The following is a 20,683-nucleotide window of genomic DNA, read 5'->3' on the forward strand; positions in this document are numbered from 1 at the left end:
ATTGCATGTAGAGTTGTAAGAAATGGTTTGAGGCTTATTGATATTCTTTTCTAAGTGGTTAAAAATATTAAAGGGAAAAAATGAAGCACTTTTTAATTTTTGGAATGCCTACGTGATTTCCTTTTTATAGGGCAGATTAACCAAGTGGGCCAGAGGTTGTTTAGGTGCTTGAACTAAATACTCTTCTATTTTGTCTTTGCCAAATTTGCGTGATTCTCTGATAGTTCTGTCAATTCTCTAGAGCATATTATTTTAAATTCATCATGATCATGCATGCTTTAACTCCTATGTTATTTTTACTATATTTAACGTGATTCCTTTTACACATTGTGATTTTGAATGATTGATTTTTGTTGAGAGTTTTAATAATGTTGAAAGCATGCTTGATTTTTCAAAGTGAAATTGACTAGTGCAACCTGGTGACCTTCACTGCTTACCATTCTTACTTCTCACAGGAGTAAAAAATCAAGCTGGAGCCATCAAGAATGCAGCGCTGGTGTTTTTTAACCAGCCAGAGGCTCGTGCCACCACTTTTACCCAGGTTACCCAAGCAAGTTGTACATATATAAATAGAATCAGTTTCTAAATGAATTTTGACTGGCCTGCATGTTACTCAGCTACATTCCTTGCCCATCCATTGGCAGTAAAATAAAAACATGCACAGCTTGCTCTTACGCTGGTCAGGCAAGTCTGGCAACCCAACTTTTAAAAAAATGATTTAGCTGCTAGTTTCCTTACATAGATTTTTAATGGAAATTATGCTCAGTGTAAAGTAAAAGTGCATGCCTTTATGGATTATTTAATTTCCATTTAACATTACAGAGTTTTTAACATGCTGAGGGCCTAAAGGAGAAATGTAGGTGCTCTTTGAAAGACTCTGGCAGAAAAGCTTTCTCTTGCCATCCCCCCCTCTGTTAAATTTATTTTTCAATTATCCTTTTTTTAATATAGCCTCAATGAGTGTGCTTTGTTGGTAATTATTTTTGTTCAGTATCATATTAAGTTTTTCTGAAGGATAATCTGCAAATTAAAGCAATCCTTTATACATGTTCAAACTTCCTGAAGGATGCCTTTATGTTATAATAATGTAAATGAATTGGAATGTTTATGTTTTGGCTGCTATCAGCATGGGTATAATTTTTATCTGCTTAATTTTAGAGAAAATAGCATTGCTTTATTTAGCAATTGACCAAAAGTATTTTGCATTTAGAATATGACCCCCTTGGAGATTCTGTTGTTTACCCCTAAAAACTCTTAAGACTGAAAAAAAAAGAAATATGTTTTTTTATACAAAAAAAAAAATAAGAAGAAGAAGAAAGTCTTATAGTTGGTATTTTCAGAAAGAAAATAGATCTGGAATCCATTTTCTTTATCCTATTGTTCCTCAGTCCTTTGTGTTTTGTCTCTCCTGTATTTTTCTCCTGAAAAATATTATTTAAATATGTCATGCAGACTCCTATACAGAAAAAAAAAAAACATTGTGAGCTCTTGTTTCTTTGGTGTTTTTGAAAAGGAGGGACCTCCCTTGTCATATGACTACAGAAATGAAGGTTATCCCGTTCCATGAGATCCATTTGGTGGATCTTTCATTTCCTGGTGTTGAAGTCACATTTATGTGCTAAAATATGCTAACCAAATTACAGGATCTAATGATTTTTTTAAGATTATTAGTTTGTCACTGAGATGCAGTTTCCTCTCCTTCTGTCATCAAAACTATGAAACAACCCTACCTTACTCATATTTGCTTATTTGGAAGGAGAAATGATTGTGCCATTCTTGTAGCATTCTCTTATCCTTTAGAGCAAAATATTCAGTCACTGGCACCCTAGATTCCATAAAAGGTAATGCCTCAGATATTGGAGGAATGATATGTAAAATGAGACCTTAGAAGTATCATTGCTCATGGTTTAACACATATACACAGGGACTAGAAATATTTTTTCCCTATTATATAATAATTCTTCAGAAAAAGCACGGTATATGACTCCTTAGGATAATGGCTTGTTTTTCTCAGTTTCTTGAAAAGAGTCAAGGTTAGTTTCCTTATTCTCTGAGTATCCCATTTGCCGTGTGCCTTTGTTGAGAGGTAAATGAGGAAAAGCAGATTTGGCTGCAGTAAATACAGAAGAACACAAACCAAATTGACTTCATTTATTCTCAACTCTCACATTACAGTTTCCAATTTTTTAACAGGTCTCCGGTCCTCCCTTAGGAAACATTGTCAGTTTTCTACAAGAGTATATCTACATACTTGTTACCCATTGGGGCTACCGGCTGGGACCTGGGTTCTTTTCGTCGACACAGAAAAGATTTTAAGGTCAATGAAAATGAAAGTAAAGCAAAATGGGGTTTATTAAAGATACATTACAAAGGAGGCACATGCCAGAAGAGAGAGAGAGACAGAGAGACAGAGAGATTGGCCCCGAATTTCTGGGTTTAAAATGGAGGTTTTCTGGATGGAGCCTTCGTTTGTATTCAGGGATGATAGACAGAAACTATCTTTCTTCTGGGCATGCCCTTACCCATAATGCATACAGAAAAACCCATAGGGGTGCGGGGTGAAAACCGAAATGCAAGTTTTTATTATAATTAGTCCAGGGCCTTAGTAAGGTCACATTGACATTGAGGTCATGTCGTTTTCCTCTGAGCTTGCGCCAAGAGGCAGCTGGCTCCCAACTGCCAGTGGCAGTCTGAAGGCAATGTTGGTCCGAGCCCAGTTCAGGACCCCAGGGCAGGCCTCACCCCAGCTGCTCATGTCTAACTTCCTACCTAACATACTGAATTCTAATACTTAAGAGGTGGTGGTGGCGGGGGGAGGGTATGTATATAGAAGGTTTGGGTAACCAATAGTGGGATGAGTTCAATACAGCTATGATTTTATCCTGGAGAATGTGTAGTTCTCAAAGGCAAGTTTTCCAGTGGGATAGTGAGGAAGGGGGAAAGAAAGCACTAAACAACCTGTAAGAACAAAATGAGTAAATATGTGTGTGTTTGGGTCACTGGTAATCTGCTGAAGGGTAGGCCACAAAGGTTCCTTTTGCCATCCCAAGAAAGAGATTTAAGATCCTGAGATTCATAGATCAGAAAATTTGGTAATGTTTTCATTATAAAGAATAAAGTATTTTCTGGATAATATAGTACGTTAATAATGATACTTTTGATTTTTTCCATCTTCCTTATTTAAGAAGGTAACAAGGACTAAAGTGTAGTACTAAAGTGTAACTTTGGCCTTAAGCCTATCCCAAAGCAAGCAAGACCATCACCTTCATTGTTCCAGTGTTAAGATTTCTCATGTAAAATGACCCGGAGTTGTCTTTAAGTACAGATTGGTACTAGGATCCCAGTGGGACAAAGGATTGCCATTCTTAAAGACCAAAATATTAGTTAGATATGAATACTTGATTTAATCTATACTTGAATGATCTTTTTATTTTTAAAAATATTATTTTATTGACTCAGATTAGAATATACTAGTCTTTTTCCAAATTATATACAATGTTTACTAATTGAATTTTTAAAAAATAACTTCATAATGAGAAACAAGTGTGCTTATGATAATCTTAATAGGAAGTAAAGTTTTCTCTCCCTTTTTCTATTTGATTAATTGTTTTTATAAATACTTATACTTTCTGAAAGAAGGATAATTATTTTGGCACATTGATGTTTAATAATAATTTATCAATGATGTAGAAAGTAAAGGAAGTATATGTTTAAAAATACAAACTGATATTTGTGTCTTGACATTTATTTATTAGATCACTAAGCAAAATATGGTTTTTCTCTGCTTAACTCCTAAAACTAGAATTACCCAACTCTTAGAAGAAACCAGGTTTTAAGTAATATGAGCCCTATAATGAAGTTTGCACTTTAAAAATGTTTAATATTTACATTTAAAAGTAAATGATTGCCAATGCTATTCATATCAAATAAAAATTTGCTATTCCTGTTTGATATCTTAACTATCCTGACATTGGATTCACATTTTGTTAAAGTTTAATCAGATAAGGGCTATGCTAACAATATCATTCAGTCTACTTGTCTCCCAAGAAATAAGCTCAGACAATAAAAAGATAAACTACCCATCTAAATTTAGCTAGGAGAAATAAAGAACATGTCAAGTACAGAACTTGAAACTATAGAACTGGTTTTATTTCTAGACAGTTAACATTTTGGTCTCTTACTCATGTAGCATTTTGTAGTGAACTATGCCTAGACTGAAGTATGACAAGCAACCTTTTTTGAAAATTCTTTTTTAAGTGTATGAGGACTAATAGTTCCTTATAATGATGTGTGTTTGACAGTTCTAATTGGTGAATTTGCACTGTAGTTAGGATTGATTGTAATTATGACCTTATCTAGAGCTGAAGATTTTTATAGTCTTAGATTCATTTGGTTTTCATAGTCACCTTACAGATTTTAACTTTTAGTCAACATATTTTGTATGATTATGATATTTATCTCATGTGATTTAATAAAGTCATCGAATTGAGGTTATCTAGAAAGATTTTATAAGTCAGAATTTCAAAATATGAATATAACCTGAACTAATACTAAGTTCATGATCATGAGATATGGTAATTGACAATATCATGAGAACTATTTTAAACCTACAATGTTTAGTTACATGTTAAGTCTACTAAATGTTTTAAATTGGTAAACACTGGGTTTACCTCTGAACCTTCAAAGAAATTCTCTAAGGAAAAATGGGGTACAGAAGATCTAGAGTCCAACTACTGACTCATTATGACTTTTGACAAGGTGATTTAAAGCCCCATTTCCTTCTCTAAATAGACACTGGAATGGTTGATGTTGAGGATGAATGTTCAGCCCAGATTCTTCATTTGTAAACCAAGTAAAGCTATTCAAGTAATTCATGAGAGAGTTAGGTCCCGTATTGTTTCACATCAGAGAGAAGATGGAGAAGGATGAGATTTCCTCTCCTTAAAGAGGCTCCATTCACTTGCTGGGACTGTAGATCCTTGTACATAGAGTGAAAAGAGAGAAAATATTGTCAGTGTTAGTTTTCCCGACTCCAGAGTTAAACTACAGTTTACTTTGAGATTCATTTCAGGAATGAATAATTGGGAACCTGGTGTTGAGACAGCACTCTTAATTCTAAGAGTTGTTGGTCATTACTTACACAATTTAGAATCTTGCAGGATTTGTGTTACTCTGCATCTTAAGTCAGAATATTATTTGTATGCACTTGAATGTGAAAGTATTAGATAGAAGGTGTTAGAAATAGTGGTGGAATAAGATTCCATGTAATAATCATTCATTTACTCAACAAACATTTATTAAACACAAACATTGATGATAAGTACTAGAGATACAGAAATGGTAAAAGCATGATATTTGTTTCTAAAAATTAAGTCTAGTGAGATATGTCTTCTAGAAATGCAAAATATTTTATGTGCACTTTTGAAAAAGTAATAACATGACCTTTAAGTACATACATATTTGGCTTCAATAAAAAAGCATCTAGCCCTGCAGGCATGGCTCAGTTGTTGAGCATTGACCTATGAACCAGGAGGTCCCAGTTTGATTCCCTGTCAGGACACATGTCTGGGTTGTGGGCTTGATCCCCAGTGGGGGGAATGGAGAAGGCAGCCAATCAATGATTCTCTCTTATCATTGATATTTCTCTCTCTCTCTCCTTCTCCCTTCCTCTCCGAAATCAATAAAAATATATTATTTTTTAAAAAAGCATCTACCCCTGGCCTATGTGGCTTAGTTGGTTGAGAATTGTCCCATGCACCTGAAGGTTGCCTGGTTTGATTCCCAGTTGGGGCACATGCCTGGGTCGTGGGCTCAATCTCCAGTAGAGAGCATGCAGGAGGCAGCTGATCAGCTGATCGATGTTTCTCTCTCACATAGATCTTTCTCTCTCTCCCTCTCCCTTCCTCTCTATCTGAAATCAATATTTTAGAAGCATTTATTAATTTCATGTCAAAACTAAGTCACTGTGCTAAATGAAAGGATTGATAAATTGATACTGCAGGATCCTCTGGAAACTTTTGAACATTTTGAACGAAGATTTCCTGGAATATCTTGTCTGGTGACTTTTTCCAATCATTGTCAAGGGCTAAACTATCCATTATGTTATGAATTCCACTCATTCATTCATTTTTAAACAATATTTATTGAGTACCTTCAACATACTCAGCCCTGATGTAGGCTCTGATGCAGTAATTGACCAATGCCAGCTTGAGAGTGTAGCACCCTGAATATGGATCCTCATTTTTTACTTGGGCCCCACTCCCAGGTCTTCCCCTAATCTGTATTTGCAGTGTGATGCTTGTTCCTAAGAGGAATGTTATCCAATTCTAATTGTGGGCTGTCTGTAGTTAGATCAGATATGATTGTGCTTCAATTTTTCTGATTACTTATATCATATTTCAACATCCTGCAAATGATAAGATCAGTATTTTCAGATCCCTAATAGGTAACTACTTCCTGTGAATCGGATGGGTTGGAAAGAGAGGGTAATTAAATCATTTCTTAGTCAATTATGTATGTAAAAAAGGCTACACATATCTAAGACAAGGTCAGGAAATTGAAATAGTCCAAAAACTTAGCATATTTGTAATAAATTTCACTTCACCATTTCATCTTAAAACAAAATATATTTAAATGTTGTTGACAAAAATATTATAATTGATTGTCTATCTAGTATTGTGATATAATTGATAAGTAGAAAAATGAATCAGCAACTTATAAACACCTTACAATATATAATACTTGATTTCATTAATTTGGTCAAATTAAAAAGCAATGCCCAAACTATTTCCAAGGCAGACATATATGATATTTACATTTCTCATAACTGGTATTGTTAAATTACATAAGATACAATATTTTCTGTTTGTAAAAATATTGATTGATTGATTTTGAGAAAAAGAGAGAGCAACGTTGATTTGTTGTTCCACTTATTTATACATTCATTGGTGGTTTCTCGTATGTAACCTTGGCATATCTGGCTGATACTCTAACCAACTGAGATCCCTGGTCAGGACCAGACAAAGCATTCAATCTCATATATTATCTATAAATATTTTACTTCATGAGCACCACTTGTCAAGTAAATATTTTATATAAAGAAAATTATTTTCATACAATAAATTAACCATTTTCCCAGGGTAATTCATAGAATCCTTAGGCCAAATGTGCATAGAATATTTCTAGTTCTGACTACATCTATTTTATAATAGTTCAACATATTTTAACCTGCATTTTATCATGTGCTTACCTCATCCCCTTTATAATGTAGCTCTTATCAGCTCAGCCGTTTCCTAATGTTATGCATTAATGGTAATAACATTGTAACAGGTTGGAGAATGCCCTGGCCCAAACTACTCTGATTCCATGTGGCACTCATACCTGGCCCTGTGTCATGACTGCAGCATCTTAAGATCAGGCTCAAGGCTGGGGTCTCTTCATCTATGCTGATCCACTAAGGACCTGACCTGGCTAAAGTTTATTGCATTTCAAGGTTTAAAACAATTTCTTTCTAGTACATATATATATATATACTTTGGTGGTATTTGATTTAACCTAAAGGAAAACAAAACAACAACCAAAGATTTATTTTTGCTTGTATTAACAAAACAGGTAAGAGTGCCAGAGTAACAAGTAGTTTCCAAATGCACAATGAAACACGGGAGTGCATTGGCCAAAGAGAATGCAAAATATCAGCTCTTGCTATAAAGCTAACAATGTGCTGCTCTTTTGGGAATTAGAAAACTATAGAATATATTTAATAACAACTGATGGTATATGTTTTCATGTCAATGAAAAGTGGATAAATTTAGATTGTTGCTGTTTATGTGCATTGGATCAAATCTTTTCTGCATTTGACATGAAAATACACTTATACAGCTTTCGTTGGTTGGGTCACAATTTTAGAATAAAACACACTATACTATTTGCAAACTAATTTACCGAAGCAAGATCACGGACAACCATACAACTCTGGCAGCTTCCATGAGCTCTCTGCAGGATTTTATTTCAGAATCTTTATGATATGCTTCATTAAAAATTATATAAGTTGTCAGTAGCATATTTTTAAAGAAAAAAAAATCCTTTATTGCTGTATCTAATCTTGTGACCCCCCCACCTCTACTAAAGCAGATTGGCATTATGTTTAAGATATTCTTAAATTACAGATCAAGGGAATGCGTCCCGAAGACTTGAGGGCACACCTTTTGAATTTTTATATTATAGAGTAAAGAAAACATTTTAAAAGCTTTTCTGTGGAATTGATTTTCAGAAGTTAAATGCAACTAGTTCATCAGAAGGCAGCACAGTTGATATAGGAGCTCCCGCTGAGGGAGAACAACCTGAAGTGGAACCTGAAGAATCTCTGGAACCTGAAGCCTGTTTCACAGAAGGTAAGGGAAACAATGCATGTAAGCTCAGTAGACTCCTCTTAGCCATCCATCCATTCCCCTCCTCCTTTTAAAATCATCTACATCTATCTAACAACCATTATTTGTTTGCTTTACTTTTTCTATATTAAAAAAAAAGATGATTTTTTAAAGAGGTAAGATTTAATTTATGTGATCAGATATTCTTATTTTTGTGGATCCTATTCAACTCTTGGAAATGCTGCTAACTATCTGGGTTTTTTTGGTGATCTTCTAGCCCAGTGGTCGGCAAACTCATTAGTCAACAGAGCCAAATATCAACAGTACAACGATTGAAATTTCTTTTGAGAGCCAAATTTTTTAAACTTAAACTTCTTCTAATGCCACTTCTTCAAAATAGACTTGCCCAGGCCGTGATATTTTGTGGAAGAGCCACCCTCAAGAGGCCAAAGAGCCGCATGTGGCTCGCGAGCCGCAGTTTGCCGACCACGGCGCTAGACTATTGAATAGAAGAGAAAGCCAAATCATACCTATCTCTCTTTAGCTTTAGAAAATAAAAGAAAAAAAATTGAAACTCAAAGAACTAGTTTATGGTTTACTGTTTTATCTGATCATAATGGGTACTAACTGAGTACATTTAAAACTGTTCCTAAAGGGTTACCTGTGTCTGCTAAGGTTAAACATTTTATGAGCTCTGGATTATAAAAGATAATTAAATGCCAAAATATACTATGAGAAGACTGTCAAACCTCAGAGGGAAGGTAGGGGAGGGTGGGGGAAAGGGGGAGAGATCAACTAAAGGACTTGTATGCATGCATATAAGCCTAAACAGTGGTCATGGACAACAGGGGGGTAGGGGAATATGTAGGGAGGGGTTTGGAATGGGAATGGGGGGATGAGGACAATTATGGGATACCTTCCTACCTAATAAAACAGTAATATGCAAATTGACCGTACCTTTGCTACACCCATAAGCCACGCCCACCAGCGACGCCCACCAGCCAATCAGGAGCAAATATACACATTAAACCAGCAAAAATGGCGGGGGTTGGGATCCAAGCAATGATGGTGGACTGGGGCAGGCGGTTAGTGCCAGCAGCTGGCTGACCAGGTACCGGATAGGGGCTTCGAATCTAGGGATGACGGTCCAAACCCCTATCAGGGATGACGGACCAGGGAAGGTGGCGTGGGTTAGCGCCACCAGCCGCCTGACCAGGTCCCGGATAGGGGCTTGGAATCTAGCATAACAAAAAGAATATTCAGCAAAAGCAGGAGACAAGGTTTCATAAGTTCTCCCCCAGGTCACCACTGTTCTCTTATACATTTTAATTATCCCAGACTTTGCCTGATGGGATTTGATTTGAATTATGCCTGATAGAGATTACGTGGCATGAATTGTAGGCTCATTCTTTTTGTGGTTGCCTGACTGAGAAATGCCTTGGAATGAGAGAAGGCACTTTTATTTTCCTTTTTCATTCTATAGAGACTGAGGAATTACAGTTATATGAAGAAGTTAGTGAGAGAATGAAAGTCTCATGCTGTATTTTTCTGTAAGTTTTATTATGTGGACTATCAAAAACTTGGTGGGATCCTTTTCAAGAGGTGTTACAAAAATTATGTTGGAATTAACATTCAAGAGTAAAAGGAGAGAAGTGAGTGATGGGTAAAGGAAAGAACTTTGTCCTAGAAACCAAATAGAAGCCACATAAACCTTCAGATTCTTACTCATTGTGCTTTGGAGGTATTAAAGGATAATTTTTTAAAAAGGTAAAATCATGACTCATAATCTGTATAGATAAAAGGCTAAGTGACCGACTTTTGTCCATCCGTCCAACCAACCGGTACATATGACGCACACTGGAAATTTAAAAATAAACTTTGACTCGCACATGTGCCATGCATATAAAGCTCTCGCTGGCGCTAATTTGAATGTTGCATTTGGTGGGAAAGTTCTTTTCAGAGGGGATATTTGTGTCACCATGCTATACGATTGGCCATAGTACAAACGAGTTTAAAGTACTGTAGTGTTTGGGGATGTTTCAGACAGTTGTCTCTTAAAACAAATATGAGATCAGAGGATTCTGCTTATAGTGAATGGTTAGTAAAACTTGGAGATGGCAAACTTGATAGCAGTTTTCATTTAGGAATGGATATTATTGAAATTCCCCATGAAATGATTTTTAATGGATCTATTATTAAAGCCACCTTTGGAAATAGTATATCTATAGATAATATTAAAAATATATCTAAACGTGCAATTCTTTGTCCAAAAAATGAACATGTTCAAAAATTAAATGAAGAAATTTTGGATATACTTAATGGAGATTTTCACACCTATTTGAGTGATGATTCCATTGACTCAACAGATGATGCTGAAAAGGAAAATTTTCCTATTGAATTTCTTAATAGTATTACTCCTTCTGGATTGCCATGTCATAAATTAAAATTGAAAGTGGGTGCAATCATCATGCTATTGAGAAATCTTAATAGTAAATGGGGTTTTCTAATGGTACCAGATTTATTATCAAAAGATTGCGACCTTACATTATCAAAGCTGAAATGTTAACAGGATCTGCAGAGGGAGAGATTGTTCTGATTCCAAGAATTGATTTGTCCCCATCTGACACTGGCCACCCATTTAAATTAATTCAAAGATAGTTTCCCGTTATGCCAACATTTGTGATGACTATTAATAAATCACAAGGACAAACTCTAGACAGAGTAGGAATATTCCTACCTGAACCCGTTTTTGGACATGGTCAGTTATATGTTGCTTTCTCTCTCTCTTTTTTTTTTTTTTAAGTATTTTTTTTAAATATTTTATTAATTTTTTTACAGAGAAGAAGGGAGAGGGATAGAGAGTTAGAAACATCGATGAGAGAGAAACATCAATCAGCTGCCTCCTGCACACCTCCTATGGGTGATGTGCCCGCAACCAAGGTACATGCCCTTGACCGGAATCGAACCTGGGACCTTTCAGTCCACAGGGCGACACTCTACCCACTGAGCCAAACCAGTTACCGCTGTTGCTTTCTCTTGAGTTCAAAGAGCATATTACGTTAAAGTTAAAGTTATAAATATTTTATCACAAGGGAAATTAGTCAAGCACTCTGAAAGTGTTTTTACTCTTAATGTGGTATACAGGGAGATATTAGAATAAGTTTAATCACTTTATCAATCATTTGCATCAATGTTGTTTTTATATTATGAGTTTGTTATTGTTGTTATATCATTTTGTTATTGTTTAGTTATTAATAAAATTATGTATTATTTTCATATACATTGTACTCATTTCCTTTTATCTCTCACACTTTCATTATAGAGAAAGGGCAAATAGCAATATTAAAATATTTCATCTAATTAATTCCCTTTCAATGTGCATGAATTTTGTGCACCGGGCTAGTAATCAATAAAGAAATTAAAATATATATATTATATTATATTATATTATATTATATTATATTATATTATATGGCACACCATGCCATTGGAGTAATCTGAAGAGGATTTTCTACAGAAAGCTAAAAGTATGTTATTTGAGGTATGGATCAATTATCTCTTGAACAATAATACTGTGTATCAAACCACCCAAAATTTCTTAGCATTTGAAAACCAAAACCAAAACCCTGGGACTCACTTCATTTTTACAAACATATTTTTGCCCACAATCCCATTGCTGGCTAGCTAGTTTTGTTGATCTTGCTTGGGCTTTCTCACAAGTCTGAGGTCTTGGATGAGACAATTGAAGTGACTCAGCTCCACTTGGCTATCTCATCCTCCACACCCTGGCCTGAGGTTGTTCTAATCCTGAAGGCAAAGGGGCAAGAGAGGAAGCCCAAACATAAGGTCAAGCTTCCACTTGTGTCAGGTGTGCTTCTGTCCTTCAGCCTGGCCAATCTAGATTCAATGTGAGAATGTACTACTAATGATACCAAAAGTTATTAAAGTTTAGGGCAATACCACAGGACACAAAATTCTTTACATTTCTTATGTAAGCCACTATTATAGACAGAGAAACACTTCTCCAAAACCCTGGGACTCACTTCATTTTTACTCATTTTTTAATTAACAGCTATTTAATAATTCATACTATGCCTTAATCTCAGATTCAATACCATACAGTAATTACTGAAATAAAAGTTTTTTTTTAATAATAATGACTGCCTCAAATTATTGCTAGTTTATTGCAACTAAGTCTAAAAAAGTTTCATTTGGGTAATATATGTTTATATTAAGGACATTAAAACTGTTTTAATTTAAATTTTAAGGTAAGGTTTTAAAAATGCAAATGTACAGATGTTAGAAATCACAATTGATGTCAATAGATTCTTTCCAGGTTTTTACAGAAGATTATGTTGCATACACTTATTTATTTTGGACTTAAATGCATTGGTGAAAATAAATATTTAAATATTCATTATCAAGTTTTAAACAATTTTAGAGCAAAAGCTATTTGTTCAGCATAAGTTATGATGGAAGCTATTTTTTTCTTATTTTCTTCAAAAAATCTGCATACATTTCAGTATAATTACTTGATTATAAAAAAAAATTATAAGCCTTGACCAGTGTTCTCAGTGGTTAGAGCATCAACCCATGCACCAAAGGGTTTCAAGTTTGATTCCCAGTCCAGGGCATGTACCTGGGTTGCAGGTTTGATCCTGGCCTGGTCAGGACACATGCGGGAAAGCAACCATCAATGTGTCTCTCTCACATCCATGTTTCTCTCTCTGTCTCTCTCTCTTCCTCCTCCCCTCCTTTCCACTCTCTCTAAAAATCAATGGAAAAAAAATATTCTCAGATGAAGATTAACAACAACAACAACAAAGAATTATGACTTCGCAAAACATTCAAGTGGTATCTCACAAAAATTATTTTTGTGGCATCAGTTATTACTCTTTTCCCAGACAACTAGCTTACTTTAGGATATCTATATATATAAAAGCCCAGTGACCAGAATGGTGGAATGACCAGAATGACTGGAACAACCAGTGGCTATGATGTGCATTGTGGCACCCAGCCAGCCTGATCCGGGCCCTGATCAGGACCACACCCCCGCCCAGCTGACCCAGCCCCTGACCGGCCCCCAACACCTCAATCAGGGACAGGGCCAGCTGGCCAACTGCCTGCAGCCCCTCCCCTCTACCGACCCTCATCGGGCTGAGCCTGCCGGACCCCACCCATGCACGAATTCATGCAATGGGCCTCTAGTATGCATAATAACAAATATGATGCTATCAACATTGGCTTTTACAAAGGTAAAAAAAATTAAGAATGAAATATTACCACCATAGCATTATAGATAATAATAATGAATAATTCATAGATGCTGACCAACTTTGACAATTTGAATATTTTTGTTATATTTGCTTCAGTTTTTATTTAAGAATAAATCAGATACAGAGTAGGCCCCTTTTGTATCCCTTCCTTTCTTCTATCTTAGAGGTAAACCAGTGTCTCAATATTTTGTCATTTATTATTCCTACTAACCTGGTCTTTCTTTTTGGTTAAACAGTGTCTTTTCATCTCATATCCTCGTTAGGGGGGAAATTACAGTTTCATTTAATTAATTGCAATGAATATATTTAGGGCATGTAATTCTCCTCAGTCCTTTGGGAAACAGAAATATCAAAAGGATTTTGCCCTCAAAAAACAACAAATATGCCCTGTATTTCTTAATGAGAAACTAATAACATTTAATAGCACTTCATTAAATTTTCATGAAACAAAAGATATGATCTGGCTGCTTACATTATAAAATAGCATCTGATAAATATCTATCCAGTAAAATACTATGCTTCTTGCAGATGAGGTAACCATTCTTCTATTCATTGGATAAGAGTCCTTTATCGTGGTGAACACCCTGTCTCCTGGCTCCTCTGGCTCCCACACACCAGTGCCTCCGTACTCTGTGTGCTGCCAGGTCCTGTCAACTTAGCAGTATCTTTTGTTTCCTGACCACTGTCACCACCATTACCTTTGCTTTCACTTTCCTTAACATTCAGTTGATTGTGTCTCAGACTCTGAGCTCCTTTCCCATCTTCTTTCTTCTATCCAATTTTCAAAACAGGTATACATAATTCTAAAATCAGTGTTCTTATCAGGTAAAGCTTCATAACTTACAAAAAACAAACAAACCCTTCAATGTGCCCCCCATTAGACAGCAGATAAAATTTAAATTTTCTCATTCAGGTCCTCCTTTCAGATTAGCTCTCAATGTCTTTTCTAGTCTTGATTCCTAATCCTCTCTGTCATGTAACTTCCAGGCATTCATCTCACCAAGTTCTACTTATATCATTGTTTCTGCATTCCTTATAGCTCCAGGTACTAACTGGTTCTTACACATCTTTTAAAATCTCATCTCAAATCCATTACCTCCATAAAGCTCAATATCAGAAATTAATCTCTGCCCACAAACTCTCACAATACCTTATTTATTTGTGATAATTGTTGCTTTTTGTAATTATTGAAACTCTCCTGCTTAAAATGCAAATTGTTTTTAGAGCAAGGCTATATCTTAAACATTCTAGTATTATAATTTGTTCAATACAAGTCCTTGAATACAACAGATATTCAATAAATATTTGTTTACAAGCCTTTGATCTAGTAGTCCACAAATTACACAAAGATATTTATTACATTATTGTTAATAATAGCCAGAATTAAAGCTACATAAATATTCAATAATAGTGGAATAATTATATAAATTCTTGTTAAGTCTGGTAATCTTATTTAGAGATATTGTGAAACATTTCATATTCTATTTACTTATAATTAAAAAGGAAATATTGGCCCTGTCCGGTGTGGCTTGGTTGGTTGGGCATGGTCCCATGCACCTGAGGGTTGCTGGTTTGATTCCCCATCAGGGCACATGCCCAGATTGCAGGTTCGATCTCCAGTTGGGATATGTGCAAGAGGCAACTGATCAATGTTTCTCTCTCATTCAATGTTTATCTCCTCTCTCTCTCTCTCTCCCTCTCTTTCCTTCTTCCTCTCTCTCTCTAAAAGCAATAAAAACATTTATTTTTCAAAAGGAAATGTTTATATTATACTATTAAGTGAAATAATTAGAATTCAAATATACAAATATCCACATATGAATGAAATTATCAACTTCTGGTGATTTCAATTTTCTGTCTGTTTTTCTATGTCTTTATAATGCAATATAATCCAATGTAATAGTTCCATAAACAAAAAAAAATGTGTGGAATGAGTAATTGAAAACATTATAGATGATTTCTATTTCTATAAGTGGAAGCCATCTTAAAAAATGGAAGTAATTTACCAGTTGTCAGATAATAATATAGGAGAATCTCCCACCAACACAAATGTGCATAATCAAAGAGTATTTTCTTTTTCTTCCTTTACTTTGACATATTTAAGACTGTGTACGGAAGTTTAAGTGTTGCCAGATAAGCATAGAAGAAGGCAAAGGAAAACTCTGGTGGAACTTGAGAAAAACTTGCTATAAAATAGTGGAGCATAACTGGTTTGAAACCTTCATTGTCTTCATGATTCTGCTCAGCAGTGGGGCACTGGTAAGTGACATATGATCTGCTCCTTTACCTTTCCTCTTGATGAACCTCCTATTTCATGTTTTTACAGTAAGTTGTTGGTGAGGATGAGAGACATTGTGTGATATTTTTAGCATAGTTGTGAGAGGCTCAATAAATAGGCTCAATAAATTTATTGTTTTGCACTAGGCCTCCAAATGAATCAAACTCAGAACACTCTGGTTTTTGTAATATCTAAAAAAGGATCTTTTTTACTTTCACTCAACAAAGACAGTTCTTACTAAGAATGAATATGCAGTTATGATGTGGGATTATCTGCTGAATATCAAACTACGTAACGTAACTCCATTGCCGCAGGGAACTCACCGGTCTTGTTCGTGCTGATTCACTAGTGCCAACCATAGTGAATGGTAAATAGTACACTGACATGATTCTGACTAGTAGCAAAGTGAAAGCATTATGAACTTATTTTATGTCTGATTTCATCCAACGGAATGATCAATTTGGTCAGAATATTGATTAACGTAATAAAAAGTGTGACCAGTTTTCCTATTTGGTGATACAAACATGGTTGCATTTGTACTATATTTTCAGTTAGTCAGTAGTGTTTGTTGAATTGATTTCAATGTAAGGATATGGCATTGTATCTGGAGGCCTCTAAGCCCACCTCTGATTTAATTGACAATCCTGCATCCTGCCATGTACTCAGAACAAAGAGGGTCAGCCCTGTGTTTTAATGCCAAGTGGGAAGACAACCCTGAATCTCATCAGTGACTAGTGTCCTTGTTGTAGTAGCTCTTGGTTCTCAAGTACATCCAGTCAAAGCTCAAGGACACACATCAACAGGCTGGCTTCTGAGCAGCTTCCACCTTCAGCTATAAATTGAGCTGAAAGTTTTTAGGCCCTGGTGCTAAGCCGTGGTCACAAGCTCAGATTCCCTTTTTCTTCAAAAAAGATATTTTTTTCTTTGTCATTCTTCCAGACCACCAGGTTACCCTCGTAGTTTTTCCTGTAAGGGGATTGAGTTAGACAATTGCTCTTTTCATTCCAGATGTCCCAGAGACTCCTGTAAATGAGTCCCCAACCCTTTCTGAAGAACTCTGCAAAATGATGGCATAAGGAGCATCTAGACACTGTGTGTGTGTGTGTGTGTGTGTGTGTGTGTGTGTGTGTGTGAGAGAGAGAGAGAGAGAGAGAGAGAGAGAGAGAGAGAGGGAGAGAGAGAGGAGAAAGTGAGGAGGTTATAGTCCAGTGTCCTTCCCCAGGCTAATGGAGCTCATTGCTTTACATTTGAGTTAGTGTGAGGGTACATCCCAGTGACTGCACTAAATGAAGTGAGTCTACTTGCCGTGACTTTCTGCTGTGGAGAGAAGCATCTGGCAGTAAAAAATTTTAAGTTTTTTTTAGGTACTGATACTAAAATTTTAAAATTATTTGAATTTATTGATTGACTGAAATGCCCAGGCAGCAGTCATTTGCATATAGATAGCTGTAACACAAAATGCAGCTATGGAAAACACGAAGGCTTCCAGCACGGGCACCTGAGAAGAGGTTTGCAGCATGTATTTTTTAATAAGCTATCAATTAGCGACAGTTAATATAATGAAATTTAATTGGACTTTTTTCCTTACAGGCCTTTGAAGATATATATATTGAGCAGCGAAAAACAATTAAGACCATATTAGAATATGCTGACAAAGTTTTCACTTACATATTCATCCTGGAAATGCTTCTCAAGTGGGTTGCATATGGTTTTCAAATGTATTTTACCAATGCCTGGTGCTGGCTAGATTTTTTGATTGTGGATGTGAGTATTCTTCACTGTTTCATTCCTTTGGCATGTGATGATACATCAAGCATGTCAAACTCAAAGTCTAACACAGGCCAAATAAACAAGGTTTAAGTTTATATGGGTTGCAAAAAAAAAAGAGGTTCAATTTTCATAGAAATGTAGGTTTATTTCAATAGCAATGTGCTGAATACAAAGGACTGAAATAAATGAGTAATCGTTAACATAAAATAATAAAACATTTTAATAAAAATTAATATTTTTTCTTGAACATTAACTTACCAGACACTGAATAACTGCACAAATTAATAAGTGTAATGCAAATAAACCTATTTTTCTTGTTCTCTGAAAGTGAAATATTTCCTGTTGCACACACCAAACAAGTCAGTCCAAGAGTAATGACTTGGCCATCTGCTGCTAAAATATTCGCTGCTAGTATTAGTGGAGAGAAATGGTGCACCTGCATGCAAGACACGTAAGGAAAATGAATGCAACACGATTATAGTGGTCAGTCATTAGCGAGCATTGTAGTTTGTTATTAATAATTATGTATAACAGGATATTGTAAAAATTAAGTTACAAAATGTTTATTAAAATATTTCTTATATACTGTTATGTTGGCTGTGTTGCAAAAATATTCATTGTGGGCCACATGCGTCCCATGGGCCACAAGTTTGACATGCTTGTGCTACATGTTAGTCCTTGCAATGATGCTTAGCATATATATAGTGAACACTCCGTCAATATTGTCTGCATGGGCCCAAATATAAATGGTGATTTCTATTTTCCCAATGATACAAAGTCCCAAAACCTTTTTTTTTTTTTTTTGGCCAACTTAAATACAGTCAAATGCTATGTTATTATCATTAAAAGGTGAAATAGCAGTCAAATGCTATGTTATTATCATTATTAATTTAGTTTCAAATTAATATTTAACATTCCAAGCTATACAAATAATTTGTTAATATCGTTTGCTTTTTTCACTATCACATTTAATACAATAAGTGTATTTAAATTATTTACATCTTTGACATTAACATCTTTGCTATCACCAGAGACTGTTGAGAAGTGCTTGTCCCAAAGACGGTTTACTAATTACAAAGAAATGTGAAAGTCCAAATAGCAAGAGACACTTCTTGATTTGTATGATGGTTGAAAGAGATTGGCTATAAACTAATTATTTAAAGGTTTATTAAACTGCATTGGTGTTGAAAATAAAGTAAGATGGAGAACCAGAGTATAAGAGGCTTTAAAACATTGAACATGAGGTTACTCATGGTTTCTGAGTGAGAAGTTTGAGAAAGAACTCATCTTTTATTCACAAATGTGAGATCGTACTGAACAAAAAAGTTTTAAATCGTGTTTATTTCATTTTGGAGATTTACTTCTTAAATGCCTTTCAAATTATTAATTCATTCAGAATGGAGAGAAAGGAATTTAAAAGCTTTTTGTCTAAGCAAGTCTAGGGGATATGTTCATAGCAGCACAATTTACAATTGCTAAGATCTGGCAATAGCCCAAGTGCCCATCAGTAGATGAGTGGATAAAAAAACTGTGATAAATTTGTACCATGGAATACTATGCAGCAGTGAAAAAGAAGGTTCTCTTACCTTTTGAGACCTCATAGAGGGACCTGGAGAGTATCATGCTAAGTGAAATAAGTCAGTCAGAAAAAGACAAGTATCACATGATGGTACTCACATGTGGAATCTAAGTAACAAAATAAGCTGATGTGGATCCAGAGACATAGAAGCATGGAACAGAGTGTGGAATCTCAGAGGGAAGGCAGGGGAGGGTGGATGGGTAGGGGATAATCAACCAAAGACCTTGTATGCATATATGCATGGCCCATGCACTCAGGCAATAGGGTTCTAAAGGCCTGGGCTAGAGGGCGGGGGGCTGGAGGGCGTCAATGGGGAGGAAAGGGGACATATGTAATACTTTCAACAATAAAGGATTATAATAAAAATAAAGTCTAGGGGAGCTGGTGAGCACAAGGAATGAGGATGTGGGGAAGGGAACAGATTGATGATCACCATCAACATAGAGGAAGAAAACAGAATTTTCAGGAAAGCACAATGCGTTTAATAGTGCATTGTAAAGATAATATTCTATTAATCTTAATAATTTCTTGGCAATTAAGGATATATCTTGATATGTAAAATTTAAATATCATGTTAACAAAAGAGAAAAATAGACACTTTCTTGAAGAAAATTATTTTTTACAGTTTCAGGTAAAAAAAAATAATTTTTAATCCACTATGACCTTTCTAAACACTGAACACAAGAAAAAATTATGTAAGAGACAAAGAGAGTTCTTTGCATTTAGCAGAGAAAAATATATTTGTTTTATTTTTTTCCTAATCTGCCTGAAGCAAATCTACTATTAAATATACCATAAAAAATTACATACAAAATCACATCAAAAATTTTCTGGCAAAAAATTACAATAAATAATATTTAAAATCCATATGTTTAGACATTACAAAAAATGAAAAAATATACCAAAACTATACCATTCTTTTATTTGTATAATGAGTTTATAGATGACACTTTTTCTTTTCCTTATTATCTTTATATGGTTAAGATACTTGATAAATGTATAATAAAACATCTTATATTTAACATACTATCCTATATAATAAAAGCCCAAAGACTGAAATAGCGAAACAACCAGAACGACCAGACACCAGAACAACCACAGCCCCTTGCCCTGGCTGGCCTCACCCCCCAGAGAGCAGTTAGGGGCAATTAGGCAGGCAAGCAAGTGGTTAAGGGTGATCAGACAGAGGCGGTTAGGGGCGATCTGACAGACAGGTGAGTGGTTAGGAGAGATCAGGTAGGCTAGTGAAAAGTTAGGGGTGATCAAGCAGGCAGGGAGAGTGGTTAGGGGCAATCAGACAGGCAGGTTAGCAGTTAGGAGCCAGCAGTCCCAGATTGAGAGAAGGATGTCTGACTGTCAATTTAGGCCTGATCCTCAGGTATCCCTGTGAGATCGGGCCTAAACCGGCAGTTTG

General features: G+C 35.4%; 1 protein-coding gene across 7 annotated transcripts in view; it reads left to right on the top strand.

The window, feature by feature from the left end:
* Nucleotides 1-20,683, top strand: part of SCN2A (sodium voltage-gated channel alpha subunit 2) — a 90,612-nt gene that overhangs the window by 48,700 nt on the left and 21,229 nt on the right. For all 7 annotated transcript variants that reach the window (XM_054722817.1, XM_054722820.1, XM_054722814.1 and 4 more), the window contains exons 17-19: nucleotides 8,270-8,390; nucleotides 15,747-15,901; nucleotides 17,511-17,684. In XM_054722817.1, coding sequence (XP_054578792.1) covers nucleotides 8,270-8,390; nucleotides 15,747-15,901; nucleotides 17,511-17,684 — 450 coding nt within the window. The remainder of the gene's footprint in view (nucleotides 1-8,269; nucleotides 8,391-15,746; nucleotides 15,902-17,510; nucleotides 17,685-20,683) is intronic.

Source organism: Eptesicus fuscus, chromosome 11, assembly GCF_027574615.1.
Source record: "Eptesicus fuscus isolate TK198812 chromosome 11, DD_ASM_mEF_20220401, whole genome shotgun sequence".
NCBI classification, from domain to species: Eukaryota; Metazoa; Chordata; class Mammalia; order Chiroptera; family Vespertilionidae; genus Eptesicus; species Eptesicus fuscus.